At 43.9% G+C, this 16,918-nt stretch overlaps 1 protein-coding gene across 1 annotated transcript in view; it reads left to right on the top strand.

Moving 5' to 3' along the window:
• The window catches only part of SCML4 (Scm polycomb group protein like 4), a 46,921-nt gene extending 33,985 nt beyond the window's left edge, over window positions 1-12,936 (top strand). The window contains exons 6-7 of the mRNA XM_069804985.1: window positions 7,586-7,731; window positions 12,811-12,936. Of these exons, the coding sequence (XP_069661086.1) occupies window positions 7,586-7,731; window positions 12,811-12,936 (272 nt within the window). The remainder of the gene's footprint in view (window positions 1-7,585; window positions 7,732-12,810) is intronic.
• Window positions 12,937-16,918: the final 3,982 nt, after the last annotated feature.

Here is a 16,918-nt window from a genome sequence, read left to right as displayed (position 1 = left end):
TTTCCAGTAGCCGCAGATCTTTGCATAATTTCTTCACATCCCTCACCTCCCCAACACCTGTATTATTTCTTGTTCCTGAACTTTCACTATTTAATATTTCAGAACATTATTCTTCTTCCAAAAATATGTATTACCAGTATTTATCCTTGTATTTCTTTGTTTATCTAAGTTTGCTTTCTTATATGTTCAATATCTACCCAAAATCATCACTCACTTTGCTATTATTTTCACATACTTGTTTTCCTGGTTTACCCCTGTGTTACTCTATTATACAGGCCACAGATGATAAGCGGTCAGTTCTCATAATTATTTTTTCTTTACTTATAGAATCAACTTTACCCAAAGCAAAGTGGATAGTATAGAAATGTACTACCACAAACAACTTGTAAAAGGTTATCACTAAGAACCGGGTGCCTCAGTTACAAAGAAAAGGAAATGAAAAGCCTTTCCTTTCAGATCTTGTTCAGTGCCTCTCGGGTCGGCATAATCAGGTGCTGGCAGGACAAGAGGCTTACTGTGCACAGGATTCATTTTCCCCTCTCTCACTGCTTCCCCAGAGCCTCCTAGCAGAACTGGGACCCTTTTCGTCAAGCTTTTTAGTTGGCAGCTGTGAGGAGCCAAGATTTAACAATGTTGTTACTTGCTTGCTTTGAAAATCTTTATCATTCTGCTTGGGATCAGTCGTTATCTCTTTGTAGTACATCGGAAGGGTCAGAGCAGTTCAGAGCAAAGGTCTGTCTAGCTGCGCATCCCGTCTCCTACATGAGACAGCAGCACACCCCCAGAAAAGACATAAGTTCAGAGATGGTGGTGCTTCCCCACTATCCCCTCCACCTTCAGAAATCTGTGGCTCAGGGACCTCCTGAACCAGAGGTGGTGGATTCATATTTAGTAACCCTTCATAGATTTTTCTTCCCTGAGTCACTCAGTGGCTTATTGAATGCTTTGTATATTTTCAGCATCCACAAAACTCCTGTGCTTAAGAATGTGTTGTGTGGAGAAAAGCCTTGGTATCAGGGATTTGAAACTATGTTCTAGGGACTGAAGCTTAAAATCAGAGCTCCTTAAGCTTGCTCAGCTGCATTACTTTCCCTTCTTGTTTCTGACTCCGCATGTCACGGTTTCCCAGTCTCAGCTAATGTCTTGTGAAAGTTCAGCATGGTCCTGAGCAGAAAGCTAAGCTTCAGGAAACAGCTCCATCTCTCTTATCATGACTTCCCACAAAATCTGCAGTCTTTACAAAATGAAAGCCTAAAAGGTGGCACGTTGTTTTTCCAGAACTGAACCAACAGAAAAGTCATAGAGTGGCCATGCAGTAGGCTTTGCAGGTTCCTATATTTCTCTAGCTGAAAACATATTAAAGCACTTTGAGGAGCAAAGAAGAAGAGATTGCTTTTGAACCAGGCACCCATGATATGTGGGTGTCTCTGAAGCAGTTACAAGTGACTTTAAGCTGCTGCATATAATATTTTGGGGTAATAGGACTCATCCCAAAACCGCTTAGTATTTTTTATGTGACAAGCATTTGACACTTGCACAGACTAGCTCCTCTGGGACCTCTGGGTCATTTGGCTAGCTCAACAGTAAGGGTGCCCTAAAACTGACTGAACATCATGAAAATGGTTATGAATTCATTGATTTTGCTTATTTATAATTATTAACAATTTATTAGTCCCAGTATCATCCATTGTAGATTAGTGTCTGTCATAGAGGTACACGCAAAGCCATACAGAGACGGGTTTGCTGTCAAGGTCTCTAACAGGGCAATAGCAATCCCCTGTGCTCCACCAATGTATGGCAGCACAAACAGCTTGTGCATGTTTGTGCCACCACCATCCATCACATTTCCTCTGATCCCCTCAGCTGCTTTCTGGAGACTCCAGCAGAGACTCTCCCACACTCCATGGCAGGAGTTGGCAGAGTCTGAGGCAGAGGAGAGCCATTTGCTCTCGGACATCACCAGGCAGCTTTCAGTGGCTGTGATGAGCAACACAGTGACATCCATGAAGGCAAGATGCCCACAGATGCATTACGATATCACTTCTAGAATTAAAGAAACTGTGCTGTTTCCAGTCACAGCCTAATTTCATCTCCTACTCCATTTGCAATGGCATCAGCTCTGTGACACTGGAATTCCCACCGTAGAGTCCTACAGAGCATTGCCTGCTCCTCCCTAAAATTAAAGACTGTATTTCTTCACAGCTGTCATACTACCATGCTGCTTCCACTTTTACTGGCAATCCCAGACTTTTAAAATACACACCTTTCTGCAATTGCCTCAGTGCAGCCACAGAAGAGTTTGATTATTGTCTCTGCAAGATCTCTCTTGCAAAGGTCTTTGGAATCTGTGCTTTCACAACGATCCTTCTGTGTGTATCTTCCCTCTTTCTAGGGATAATTTATATGCTGCTGACTCATAAGTGAGCAAAGATGAGTAAGTGGTGCATGCCAGTCTCTGTTCTTAACCTCCTCAGTTTGCATACTTACAAGGCAGGGATGGGCAGGACTCATTAAAAAGAGGAAGAATTTCTCTCTGAAACCTCAAACCAATCCTCTTTATTTATGGATAGTTTTGAAAAATAGCTTGCTTTATTTATCATCGTGGGCAAATATCAGGGAAAAAACCATAACCATAAAACATATCTCAGTGCATAGCAGAACATGTCTTTCAAGCGGAATGGATGAGATTAAACCTCAAAGCTCTCATTAATGCGATTGGAAGCTTGATGCCTAATTCTCCATGATTATGCTAAAAAATTCCAAAACAAAACAAAACCAAAAATCTCATTTCAAAAAGCCAGTTGGGGCTGCTAACAGATAAACATGAGCTTTCCTGTCATCATTTGCCAAATTGAAGCTCTTAAATCAGCGAAGGAATAGTCAAGGACATCATAAACCTTTCCAAGCCTGCTTACATAACAAACAAAGCCTTTATTCCAAGTATGAAGAATTGCGTGTTCAACCACAACATAATAACCTTAACCTTGCCCTGTAGCTTGTTATTTTTATGTAGATTTTATTATCCAATATTAGCGCTAATTATTATCACCTGAGGGCCTTTGTTAAAGAGGCAATCCTGCTCGCTAATACATTTATTTCCTGAAAATATTTGGGGGCACAGGGTTTGAAGTTTCTCTTTTTCCAAAATAATGCTGCAAGCACCTTGTGGGGGCCAGATCCAGCACCTCCCCAAGGCAGTGGCAAAGGAGCTGCTGATGTCATTGTGGGGTTCAGCACTGGGTCCCACCACGCAAACACAGCCTGCCTGTTAATTTTTGAGGACATTTACAGTTTCGATGCTTTCAGTGAGCTGCCTTTTTTTTTCCCCTTCAAAAGAGAGACAAAGCAAGAAAAGCCCAAATAAATATTTAATGCCAGCCCATGGCCACATCTTATGCAGCTGGAGGCTGGGCTGCTCTTGCAGGGGGCAGAGGAGCACCCGTGATGTTGCATCCCGGTGCAGTGTGTGCCATGCCGGGAGTGGGAGCAGCCGCTGCACTGGTGGGACGAGGACTCTGCTCTGCCATGCCACGGGGCTGAGGCCACCAGCCAGGTGGTGCACGGTATCTCCTGCAGGCGCCTGCCAGCGTAAATCGACGTGCTAAGCCCAATGTTCTTTGCAGAGCCCTCTGCTGACTGTGGCTCGTCAACCCCCCCGTGCCCATAAATATCCTGTAATTGTGTTCTTCCACATGCCTGCTCTTCTGTTGCCTTTCCTCTTCTCTTGCTTGGTGTGCCCTAGACTTTTAGAAAAGTGTCTTTTACAAAGCATTCCTCCTGTCCTTGCTTATAGTGGGAGGTGCTTGTTTTTTAAAATAATTCCCATTTCTCTGCGCCTTTCAGGGTCTGCTACTTCTGCTTAGTTTCAGTAGATCTGCTGCTCCTTATTATCTGCTCCAGTGCAGTCAGAGAGAACCTTTTAAAATTTCATTCCCACCCCCTTCCCTTGAGGCAAAGAAATCATTTAGGCCTGCAGCAATATTAAAGTTCATCTGTCACTCCCTTTCCACTCTTATCTATCAATGACCGTACTCCCTCTGGGCTCTGTATGTTTGCCAAGAACATATTTAGGGAGTCTGCTATTTATCTTTCCTTCTTTTGCAGGTTTAACTCCATTTTAGCATCGGATTTCTTTGTCATGCCTCTGCAGCGTTTGGCTGTTGTCTTTCTCTCTCTCCATCCTCCTTCTCAGGAAGGTCCTGACGCCAGAGGTGGGGAGTGGAGAATAGCCTGCGTGGGGTGAGAGCTCAGACCAAGTCAGGCCATATCTTTCTGTCAGCTTCGCAGAGCTTTGGCCACTGACCCGGTATCTCCAGCCGTTTCTGCGCAGGCAATGGTCTCGACTGGGATGCCCCAAGACCTTCCTCTGCAGATGAATCTCTTCACTCTCCTTCCCCAACACCGCTTCAGGCAGGAGGGGGAAGTGCTTCCCTCTGATTACCTAAATTTCCATATCCCATTCCATTAATTTGACAAATTTTTGCCACCTGTCAAAAACAGGAAATTGGATTTGACCTAGATTACGATCTCTAAAAATAATTATTGGTCGCGAGCACTCCCATCTCTTTGTAATCTGAGTATTCATTATCATCTTGATTAATTCTGATGACAGGATGGCATAGGATACCCGGGAGACATGAGACTTCTTCATTTATCTAATTCTTAGGTTAAGTGTGAATACCTTCAGATAAGAAAAAATGTATAGTACTTGCCCTGCTGCCATCAAACACTTTTGTGCTTAATATAATCTTTCAGCAAAGTGATGCTATTGAAACAAACCCCATGCCTTTGTGTAGACATGAAATGATTTATTTTCTTTTGTAAACGGAGAGATTACACTTAAATGTGTGAACTACAATGTTTAAAAGCCAGAGTAAATTAAACAACAAAATACATTTTAAAGGTATATGGAAAATCAGATTGTTTTCAGACTCACCAGCTACAAACTGTGTTCCAGGTATTTGTCTGCAAGCTGGTGGTATCCCAGTTTTACCAACATTTAAAGGTAGTCCCTTACACACAAGTAAAATAACACATCTTAATTCATGAAGAAGCAGCAAAGAATCCAGGATTTGACTCTAGGTAGGTAAATAAAGAGGAAACAATCTTTGAAGAATTAGTATCTACAAATAATTCTTGTTTTTATATTATTATTATATTATACCTCAGGTAGGGATTTGAAAGGGTTATCTTCACCTGCTAGGGCCCGGAAGAGTTCTAGCCATGTGTCTCTTTAGAAAGGTCATTTATATATTTGTCTTTAAAAAATCAGATTTATGCTATTGATTGCTAGATTGCGAAGGAATGAATAGAATTCCTCTGTCATTTCAACCTTTTGTTCTCATCCCCCTTCCTTTCATTACAAATATTTCCAATACCTGTGAAGGCTCCCGACTGCTCTTGGGGCTCTCTGTTTCCCTTTGCCCTTTCCTGGCATTTCTGGAAGCAGCGGGTTGCAGGCAGGAGTCACTGGGCCGGGGGCTGCTCTCTCTGTGCCCGTTGTGAATTCCAGGCTAAGCCCCCTGGGCTTTCCTTACATTCATACAAACTTAAGGGAAAAAATGTGATCCTCAGTAGTGGCACATCTCCCTGGACCACATTATGACAGCAGCATAGAAACTCCTGCAATCCTTCGGGCATGGCCAAACCTTTCTCTCCCCCCTCTATTTTCCGGCTGGTTTGCAAAAGCCTGGGTTTCTCCCTGACCTTTGGTTTGAGGTGCCAAGGTGCCCAATATCTCCACACATCAACTGGCATCCAGATCATCGGCAGATCAGGTAGGTGAGAAATACTCGCCCCTCTGCCTCCAAGACAAGTCTCAGTTCTCCCACTTGTTCCTGACAAAGTTACTCGATGTTACTGATGATCCAGGGGTTGGCCAAGATTACCCTGCTCGTTTTGCACTCTTTGTCTTCATCGTTCTAGGCCAAAGGCTCCAGATGGTGTCTGTACTGTTGTCTATTGCATTTATTCTGTGAGCGGAGCCCAGGGTTGCCTGAGTCCATACGAACACCAATCCTCGCTGTCTAATTAAGAGGACCTGCGGCTATTCCTTGTCCTTTATATCCAGAACAGTGACTTAGCAAATGAGAGTGTAATTATCATGATATTTACATCACATCCCATTATGAAGCCCATCGACCAGATTTGCACATTCATAGCACTGTTGCTTTCTGGAGTTCATCCTTTGTAACTGCAAAATATCCCTCATTACATTATACAATAAGATGAGCATGGCGGCAAGAAAAAAATGACCAATATGCACATAAAGCCGTTATTGGGCATATATGGGCAGAGCCTGAGCTAATATAAATCAGCACAGCTCTACTGAAGTCAATGGAATGACAATCTACATAAGCCACAAACCCAGCCCACTACATTTGCTCACACGAATTAGGATCGTGTTTTGAGTCACGCATGGGGATTCTCATACATTTCATCTGTCTCTATAGGCTCAGTATTTCTCTGGAGAGCTCAGCCCTTCTCTCCTCGGCAGGCCTGATTGCCCTCTTGGCTACTTGGGGCTTCTCCAGGTTCCAGTTTAGGATCTCTGGTCTCCCTCTACTAGCACTCTTCTGTTTCCTTTTTTGTCTTCTGTAGTGTCTGCTTGCTTGCCATTTGCACCTCTCTCATTAAAAACTGGGCCTTTACGGAAAGAGACGAGCAGGTCTGGGCAAGTAACATTTTAGACATCTGTGTGCTGCCACCTGCTAATGCAAAGTTTGCTTGGTGTGGATATAAACAAATTTAAACAGCTTTCCTGTAACCTAGCATAATGTAGTTCTTGTAATAGTGAAACAGCATTAGTGGGGGTACAAATTATATTCGTGTGTAGGCTGAGATTTATAATTCTGCAGAGACTAAGAATAAAAACATAAATGCACTTTCATTCCAATGTGCCTTTATTCACTTGATTTAAAGCTACAGCAAGCCGAAGTGACCTTAAATCATCCAGGGCTTATACCATTAAAAAGTCACATGTGCAATGTTCATCTTTGCGTGTTTTAGTAGCTTTCCAAATAGGCATTCAGTGGGGACCATCAGCTTTGTGAGAGCCTAAGATTAGGAGGATATGGACTAGAAACCTTCCTTTAAGCTCTAAGATAAGCCTGAATATTTGAATGTAAAGAAAAAAACGCTATTTGCTAAATCCTAATTTTATCCTCTAGCCTTCACATTCAATGGCAAAACCTCCTTTGTTTAGTGCTGAAGCGCTTTCTCTCCAGGTGGGAGGGTGGTGTCTTCTTGAGCCAAGATCCCCGCTGCTTGCAGATCAGACAGCAGGGGCAGCTCGGATTAAGAGCCTGGCAGCTGGCACATTTTTCCTTCCCCAGCAGGAACCTGAGGGTTTCATGTTTTTTAACGCAATTCACCAGCTGGGATCATGTCTCCCGATAAGCAGTCAGATCGGAAACTGCTCCAAGTCCCCTTGTCTCCCCACCCCACCATCTCAGGCTGATACTTGCACACACAGATCCAGCGTCCAACGCCGCAGTGAGGCTGCCGCACCCCTGCACGCTCACAAACCAAGGAAACCACTGCATGCCATTGTAATGCGCTGTTGTGGGCTTTTTTGTACCGATAGCCTCAAGTCCTTCACCAGAACAACAAGACGCGGCTCGGCCATCAAGCAAGAATCCTTTGACCTGGACGGTGGATGACGTGGTTTGGTTTGTGAAGGATGCAGACCCTCACGCTTTAGGTCCCCACGTGGAGCTCTTCAGAAAACACGTATGTAGAAGGCTGCCCTTACTGCTTCTGAGTAATTTAAGCCAAGTGCATGGGCAGCCCCAACAGATAGCCAGTACACATCACCCCCCCCCCCCCCCGAAGGTGCCTTTGACTGCTATAGGCAGGGTTCATGCTCAGCCAGGCTGAACACAGGGCCCTGCAAGGAGTTCAGCACTGCTGGGGGGTTTGGGCTGAAGAAATGTTCACTTGCCACTCGAGAAGGTGGTCAAAGACTGGAACAGGCTTCCTGGAGAGGTGGTCGATGCCCCAAGCCTGTCAGTGTTTAAGAGGCTTTTGGATAATGCCCTTAATAACATGCTTTAACTTTTGGTCAGCCCTGAACTGGTCAGGCAGTTGGACTAGATGATCATTGTAGGTCCCTTCCAACTGAAATAGTCTAGTATGTTCTGTTCTGTCCTATTCTATTCTATTTATCCTTCAATGGGGAGACCCTAACAATGTCTTTAGAAAATGCTCACTATTTGTTCCCAACCATGCCAGCATAAATTGTTTCCATGCCAAGCCTAAGAGAAAGCACTGAGGATCTGGTGCTCATTTTTCATTGTCAGATTGGCACAAAAAAGCCTCGTCTCAACAACAATTTTTTCCCAGGATACCTATGATTCTTCTCTGAAGAGCATTTTTTATGTGTCTCTAGACGTTTAACAGGAGAAACCCAAAACAGCCAAGCTTTTAATCTTTTTCCCTTCAGATTTATGTAACTACATAACCAAATTTAACAGACCTGCTGACTCACGGGAGAAATGATAGTTGCTTTTGCTAGGCAATCTCCAGTGGTAGAAATTATATTATCCTTAATTAGTAAAGGGGAAGAGTGTAAACACACATCTGATCTGGAGTTTCTTGTTCTGCTGCTGTATATGGAGTTGGCACCAATGCATCTAATGGCATCTTCAGCCTCCTCCTCCTCCTCCATCCCTCCTTGATCAATTCAGACTGTCTGTGAAAATGGATTTTACCCTAAAAGTGACTTGCTTGTGTTCAGCTAGAGGTCATATCTTTGGATGTAAGTGCCTGGACCAAGGTCTAAGCAAGAAGAGCTCCCCAGCCCTGACTCCTGAACAGCACCTTAGGCTGCAAACCAAGCAAGAGGGCTTGATCACCAGGTCCCACTCCTTGCCCGTGTGCCAGCAGGGATGGGTGGGAATGTGGGGCTGCAGACAAGAGCTGAGGGAGACAACTGATAGACTTCCAGCTACACCCTGGATGCAGGGTTTCCAGATACTGAGGAGAGGAGGTGGCTGAGGAGCAGGTGAAAATGAAGATGAGCACAGGCCTCGGTGTCTGCTCACCCGAGGCAGGTACTGAGGCCATCTGCCATTCTGCAGACAGGCCGCTGGGCTGAGAACAGAGCAGGCGCTCTGGTGCTAGGACCAAATCTGCAATTACAGGACAGCTGCCAGCCTACTTTCCCTGTCTTCTGCAGAGAAGTCAGATCTGCCTTATAACCTGTTAACGAATGTGGGTAACCAGGCAGATAAACAAACCACCTTTAGATTTAAAGGAACTTTCTTTAGCATAAGTTTTTGAGACTCTCAGAAGGGGCTGTGCATCAAGAGAAAACTCTTCATGCAAGGGAGAGAGAATTGCCATGGTCTGAGGCATACAGGTACATCCCAAAGAAAAGAAATGTTTAAAGTTCATCTTGTAAATATGGACAGCGCAAAAGCACCATTTTTGTCTAGTTTCCGCTTGTAGCAAAGGATGGCACAATGTGCTTTTATCTAGCAACAGGGCAGTGACACGTTCCAGGCAGTCATGGGCCAGCTGCACTGGAGCATGCCACGATACTACAGCTGCTCTGTGACCAAAGAGACCAAGCTAAATTGCCACTAAAGACTGTCCCTGTCATCCTTTGTTGAACACCCAGCACCCATGGGCTCTACTTATCATTGGTTTCCTTGTAAAATATGCCGTAGGTGTGAGAACCCGGGTAAGATTACAACACAACTCAATTCAATTACGCCTTTGAGTTATATATGTCCCTGCAATTTTTCAGCCTTCAAATCTCATCTGGATTAGCACGGAGACCCCAGGGGTGAGAGAAAAGTGATTAGTCCATTAACCTTAGCCATATCTTCTTGTATGTTCAATCTTTCTATGAAGCAGGTGCATAATTTACTTAGAAGCACTTACTGTCATTGACAAGGCCCAGCTATCACCTGAAATCGTTGCACTGGCAATCAGCTCATCTGAGCTATGACACTGGGAGGGAGAGGGTGGTGGGACCACCAGGAAGAAAAGGCTGGGGGGGGTATCCTGCACGTGGGCAGTGTGCTCTCCCACTGCTATATTAAGCCATTTGGGTGTTGACCGCAGTCCCCGGCGCCAGCTCTCCCAGCATGCAGTAAGGAGCTGCAGCCCTTGTTCTCCACTGCTGCAGTAGGTGTTGCAGGATGACCTGGCTCTGTCTCTGCTCTGCACACGAGAAGCAGAAGCTTTTCTTCTTGCCAAGACACCCAAGGAGCTCTGTCACAGGCAGCTCCTGAGAGTGTCCACCAAAGACTGTGAAGCTGCCTACTACCTCCCCTCTGCTGTTCCCTGCTCCCTCGGCAGGACTGTGCGCCAAGGAGAGCTGAGCCCGTAGCTGATGGTAGATCTTTTGGCCTCATGCAAAGGAGCTGTCAGCCTGGCAGAGACCTTGTAGCAGCACTGCCCCATGCACTGCAGTGCTCTCAGCAAGAAAGACTTGGTAGAAAGACTGGGGGAAGGGAAATGGAGGAGGGGAAATACTTACACAGGGAATTAGCAGGTAGAAAACTCAAGCTGGAAGGAATAGAAGCAACGTTATGGTCTGACAGTTTAATTATGGCCAGTGATTGGCAAATGCATGTATGAAGGAGACAAAAACCTTTGACATAATTAATCCAATTTATTCAAATAGCAACCTGTCTCCGCCAGTGCTAGACATCAGACTTGTGAGCATGCATCTTTCTCCAGACTTTCATCTCGAGTGTTTGAGCACTGACCGCTGAGCTGCCACTTGCTGCACTCCTGTTGCAGGTGGTGGCTTTACCAGGGTTGGTGTCTTGTTCACAAGACTGAAGAATACAAAAGAAGGGATATATATATCCCAAGCAGGATATAGATCCTGAAGTCTTTGATTTTACTCAGAATTATGTGCTTAAACACCCATGAAGATGGGGACTTTCATCTTTCTCATTAAAAGCCTCATTCTGGGGAATGTCCACCACCAGGTGCAATTCTTTTTTCCATGGCACAGGGCTTGTTTAGGGGCTACTCTGCTTTTTGAACAGTATCCTCAGAGTAAGTGCTGCAAGAAGTCAGCGCAGAGTAATACTCATTCTTGCAGGTGGAAGCTGTATGTTTATACCCACGATATCATGACCTTGCAGCTCATACATTTGCTGCTCACATCCCCCTGCAGCAACATGGCAATGTTCTCCTGAAATATTCTAACTTGCAGTGGGCCTGATCTCAACTCATGTGAAACAAGTGAATTGCACTGATGGCACTGAATTTTACCAGCTCCAGATCTGATTCAAGATCTTCTGGTGGGACTTTTGCAGACTTGGGGACCATGCCATAGAATCCTTTTTTAAATTATTTTTTAAAAGAGCTGACATAGTAGTACTGTAGAGAAGTTAAGCCAACATCTGCACAGGGACATGGCAAATACAGGATATTTAATTGGATATGAATGCTCCCTCTGGCATACTCTTGTCATGGAGTTTAATTTTGACCCCCACACAATAATAATAAAGGAAATAATAAAATGCTGAACTCAACATTTAGAAACAGCTGCCTCCACACCAAACCCTTGACAGTGTTTTTACCCTATGGCATCACAGTTCCAGGAGTTTGTTTTTCTTTCTTATGCAAATTTTAATCACATGTAATATTTATTCTTACTTTCCCTTATCTTCCTTAAAATAATGGGAAGGAGAGGGGGAGGGTGAAAAGAGTTTCTATTATGGCTAGAGTGGGGGTTGCAAAATGAAGAGCATTAATTAATTGAGTTAATCAGAAAGTGACCTTAACTGCTCATCAGCTAAATCACCTACTAAATGGAATAATAATGATCAGGGCAAATTAGAATCCATAGTATTGCTTAATTAGTAGGTAACGGATCACAGAAGAAACATCTGACCATCAAAACCATAGAATACAATATATACAGCATTTGTGTGTGTGTATAGGTATGCTCACACCCATAGCACTAGTTATGTTTTAGCTCTGATGGTCCAAGTATGTAAGTGTGGTGGAGGCCTTGGGGAGGGGTAGTATTTTTTAGCAGATCTGCTAATACAGTCAGTAAACACCAGACAAGCTTAGGATCCAAGCAAGGACAGTTGAAAGAGTCTGTGTTTTACAGTCCATAGTAAAAGAGTCTATTTCTCTGTGCACCCAAGCTACCTTGTGCTCAGCACAGCACTTTGTAATTTCAAAAGGTTTTCAAGCCAATAGGTCTGGGATAAACAACTGAACTTGGCAGCAATTTCTTCTACTTATGTGAGGGTTAAATTAAATTTGAACAAATTTTCTTAATAAATGCAATGAAATAAGAAAACTACTACTATCTTCAATTTAGGAAAAAGAAACATGTATATATATATATATATATATATATATATATCTCACTGAATATGTGTACTGGAGATATGTGAAACGTGCAGATAGCCAGGGACAAAGATGGAACTGAGATTCAGAGGTGTGCTATTAGCAGTTTGTGAAGCCACATCCCCCTCTCTCTCCATTACTCTCACTCCTTTCTCTCAAGGCTGACTGGCTTAGAGCAACCCTGATTTTTTTTAAATAATCCTCATGTTTTAATCACAAAATAATTGAAAACCTAGACAGATCTTATAGTTCCTGAAGTATAAAACATACTATTTGATTAACCTCTCCTTTATAGAGTTTCCTTCTATCATACCTCAGATTTCAATTTTTTTAAATGGGATTTCAAAATGCATGACATTTCAGCTACCTCTACGCTAAAAGATATGCTATTTCTGATTCACCTTGTTTAATGTATCAGGATGCAGCACTGGAAGGGGGTTGACACATTTTGATTCTCTTTCTTTCTTTTAAAACCAGGAGATTGATGGCAATGCTTTGTTGCTGCTGAAAAGTGACATGATCATGAAATACCTGGGGCTGAAACTGGGACCTGCGCTGAAACTGTGTTACCACATTGATAAGCTCAAGCAAGCCAAGTTCTAACAATTTCTTGAACAACAACAGAACCTGACCTAAATCTGGACAGAAAACTAAAGGTAACATGTTGCCTTACAGAAATGCATTCATTTGCAGATTGGTTTTCCTTCTTTTTTAACAAAGACTTTGTCTTTTTTAACATTTGTGCATTGTCACCTTTTTTTAATCCAATGGGGTCTTTTGGGCTGCTTTGTGTTAATGATTTGCCAAAAAGTATATAATTACAATAATTATTTTTTATCATTAGTATTATTATGATTATAGTAAGTCCTATTTTTGTAATCAGAAGTGGGAAATCAAAACCAAACACAGCTACGGCATACGCTGAGGACTGCTGGAAGACTAACCAAGAGTCTCTCACTTGCCACGGGCCCACCTCGGAGGAGTAACCGCTGACCTGCATCAGCTGGGTGGGCTCCAGCTCCACCACCGCTGCTCAAGGGTCGGAAGAGCGCGGCGTTTGGTCACCTGTTGTCTGATGGGAACTGCCCCATGTCTTGCACTATCTGGAAAACTTGAATTCTTCAGTTTAAAAAAAGGAGGGGGGGGGGAGAAAAAGAAAGTTAAAAAAAAAAAAAAGAAGAAAATAGGGGGGAAAAAGGGGGGGTGTTGCAGCTAAAGTACTTTTTCCCACTAGAGGGAGCAGCCCTAATATACTTGAGGCTGGAGTTCTGATGCCGTGGTGCTTTCTTTCTGATGAGCTTTGACCATCACGACTCTCCTATCGAGCACATCTATGAGCACCGACAAGGAATCGCAGGCTCCCAGCAGGATAAGCCCGTCACCGTTTACGGATAATTAATTCAAGAAAAGCCCAAATGCAGAGAGTGTTTCTGACAGGATGTTTCCCGTTATGCCGAAGAGGGGGCGGATGGCTCCCACGGTGTCTGGCGTGCTCAGCTGTCGGCTCCCTTCCCTCCCTTCCCTGAGCCATTTCTGCCTGGCGTACAGTTTGTGGCACTCTAAGAAAAAGCAGAATTTCTGGTTTTGGTTTTGTCTGCATTTTTAAAAAGCGAGGGAGCTGGGCGGAAACATTCCCCAGGTGGAGCTATCAATGCAGGGCACATCTCTGCACTTTGCAACGATGGTCAGGTCCAGGGTGGACGCTGTAGGGTTGGTTCCTGATTGCGCTGTGGCTTTCATCACACATGCAGATGTGCCAGGCTTTACCATCTCAAGTGGATTAAAAATAATGCTCTTCTGCCTCTTACACAAATCCAAAAAGTGCTCATTAATATTCCACATCGCCAGGTGGGAGAGGACAGGTCTCTGGCTGAGGAGGTAATTTGTGGCATGGGTACGCCCTCATTTTCATCCTTCACAAAGGAGGATGATAAAGGGACACATCCATACAGTTTAAACCCTTAGTGTGTGACAAGGAGTGGTAGCATGTGTTTGTAAGTCATGCAGGTTATTTTAAAGCTAGCCTCAACTGAATTGAGAAATGGGGTCCTGATAATATGCAAGACATCATACTGTCTGACCCTGTTTATGAAGAACAGAATAATACCAAAAATACCTCATGGAGTAAAATTCAACTTGGTGCACATTGCTAGACTACAACTCCTACAAAAAGATACTAGTTCAAGACCTAATCCTGAAAATCCTTAACAACATGAGAAACCATATCCCACAAGACTTTCACTAAACTCTTGGGGACTACTCCCCCAAATTAAAAAAGTTGTCTGCATACGTTTGCAGGATTGGATCTTTACAGGACTGACCAGCTTTCAGCAAATCCTGTCTGCATGCTGAAACACTTTTAGTAGGAATAGCTGAATAAGTGTGTTAAATGAAAAGTTGTATACAATCCAGTGATGTAATATACTGAACCCTAAATGTGCCGATGCTTGGAAGGTAACAACCACCCGCATCACTTTGTGCCCATGGTGTAGAGAATGGAAATCTGTTCAGCCAGCTGTCTGGTTGAGGCAGAGGTGACTTCACATCAACACCAAACCTGTACAGGTCATTTTTCACTCTTACATCTTTTAATAAATGGATCTCTTCCCCACAACAATCCCCCAAATATGTAAAAATCTTACTGTATTAGTAATGTCACCTTCAGACAGTCCTCAAACAATCTTTTTCTCCCCCCCCCCCCCCCCATAATTTTGAATTTAGTTAACCTCTCTTTTTTTCAAAAGATGATTTTAATTCCTCCACTTAGAAATCCACCTGGCTGTAGTATATCAGTAGTCAGAGCTGGTTAGAATGTATCAGATGGCTTCAATGCTGGAAAATCCCACTTTGTCAAAATCAAAACTCTTCATAAAAGCATGTCACTTTCTAATGTAAAATTCTATTTAACTGAAACTACAGCTTTTGGTAATGTCAAAACATCATTTTGACATTTTGGAAATGGAACATTTTTGTTCCAAGAAGATCTTTGCATTTTATTGTATTTTCCTGGAGAATCTGTAACCTCGCATTTTGTTCTGAGACTGGGGGAACCCCCCCAGCTACACACTTTCCTGAGCAAGATTCCTTCCCATTTAGCTGTGTGTCTCACTCCTTCCCTCCACCCGACATTACAGCTCAGAAGGCTGATAATACCAACGCAATATTTATAGACTCCTTAGTGGCAATGATGTTTCTACATTTAATATGCTGAAATAGTTTTCATGTATGTGTCTGATGTATACAGTCAGTGGTGCTATCTCATTCGGTATGACACTTGTAGGTATGACAGGACTGTCCAGGCCATGATATTTAATGTTCTGGTTTTTACGGGGGAGGCTGTTAGTGGATTCATTTTACATGTAAGTAGCGCTTATAACAGAAATGCCTCACCGCATTTTTTTTTTTTCACTGAAAGGCAATTAGGAGGCAAACATTACTGCAGTAATATTGCAATTATAACTAATTTTTCTCTTTCAAGTCTTGTCAGTGAGGGTAGTTAAACAGCTCTGCTGTGCCGAGGGTGTCAGGCCATTTCCTCAGAACAAGCACTAAAGAGCCAGAACATGCATGTCAGCCACTTCTCCATTAGCTGCTGCTTTAGACATTGCTTGTACAAATTCGCTTGCTATTCTGTTCATAGCTCTGGCTTCAGACTGCAGCCAATTCAGTTGTATTTTTGAACTGTTCCCAACAGGTGGGTGGATGTGCATACCCTTAAAAGCAATACATGTGCTTCTTTTCTACTTCTAAGCACTCATAGCTGGATCAAAAGGCACTTTGGTTGCTTCAGGCAGTTTCAATACATTGTGAGCATTTGCTTTAAAATAAAAGAAGCAAGCAGGCATAGTCTAAGGCTCTGGGGAGAGCTCTTCCCTTGCTCAAGTGCCAGGCATCAGGAGAACAGAGCCAGCGGTCCCAGGCAGACCAGCTTCTTGCATCTAGCATGGCCCGCCAGCTCAGCCTCTGCTGCGACGCTGGTCAGCCACGCTGCCTTCCCACCCACCCGCTGTCACGGCCTCTTCTCTCACACCAACAAACGCCTCCTTCCCCAGCCAGACCTAGCTGAGTTTCAAGAAATGCCTGTGGGAATGCCTCCACCTCTCTGAGCCCGCTGTCTTGCCTGGCAGGCTGAAGAGCGCGGCAGCCTTTGCAGTGTTAGCAGCTTCGCTCAACATGATTAATGCAGGCAGGCACCCTTGGGACTGGCATGTAAAGCATCACTCTGGGCTGTTTTTGCCCTTAAACTGATTGCTGAATTTCTATAGGTTGTCAGCAGTCTTCATGAGTTGCACTTCTTTCCTTCTTAAAGAAAGGATGGCTGTGAGAGATTAAGTAGAACATTACTAGCAAAACCAGCAATAATCAGCAATTTTGGCATGAAAAGATGCTTCTGTTGGATCAGCGGCAGGAGCACAAGCCATCCTCCAGTTCAACCAGTAAGGCTCGGGTAAGGCAGGATGAAAGGACAGCGCAGGAGCAGGTGTACTGTTTTAGAGAGGAAGCAGCTCCGAAGCCTGGCCCCGACTCCGGCACCCATGGATGGCCTTTCCTCTCACCCTGGCACAGCCACCCCATGGCCCCTTCC

The sequence above is a fragment of the Haliaeetus albicilla genome, chromosome 17 (genome assembly GCF_947461875.1).
Source record: "Haliaeetus albicilla chromosome 17, bHalAlb1.1, whole genome shotgun sequence".
NCBI classification, from domain to species: Eukaryota; Metazoa; Chordata; class Aves; order Accipitriformes; family Accipitridae; genus Haliaeetus; species Haliaeetus albicilla.
This window is presented reverse-complemented; position numbering and strand designations above follow the sequence as displayed.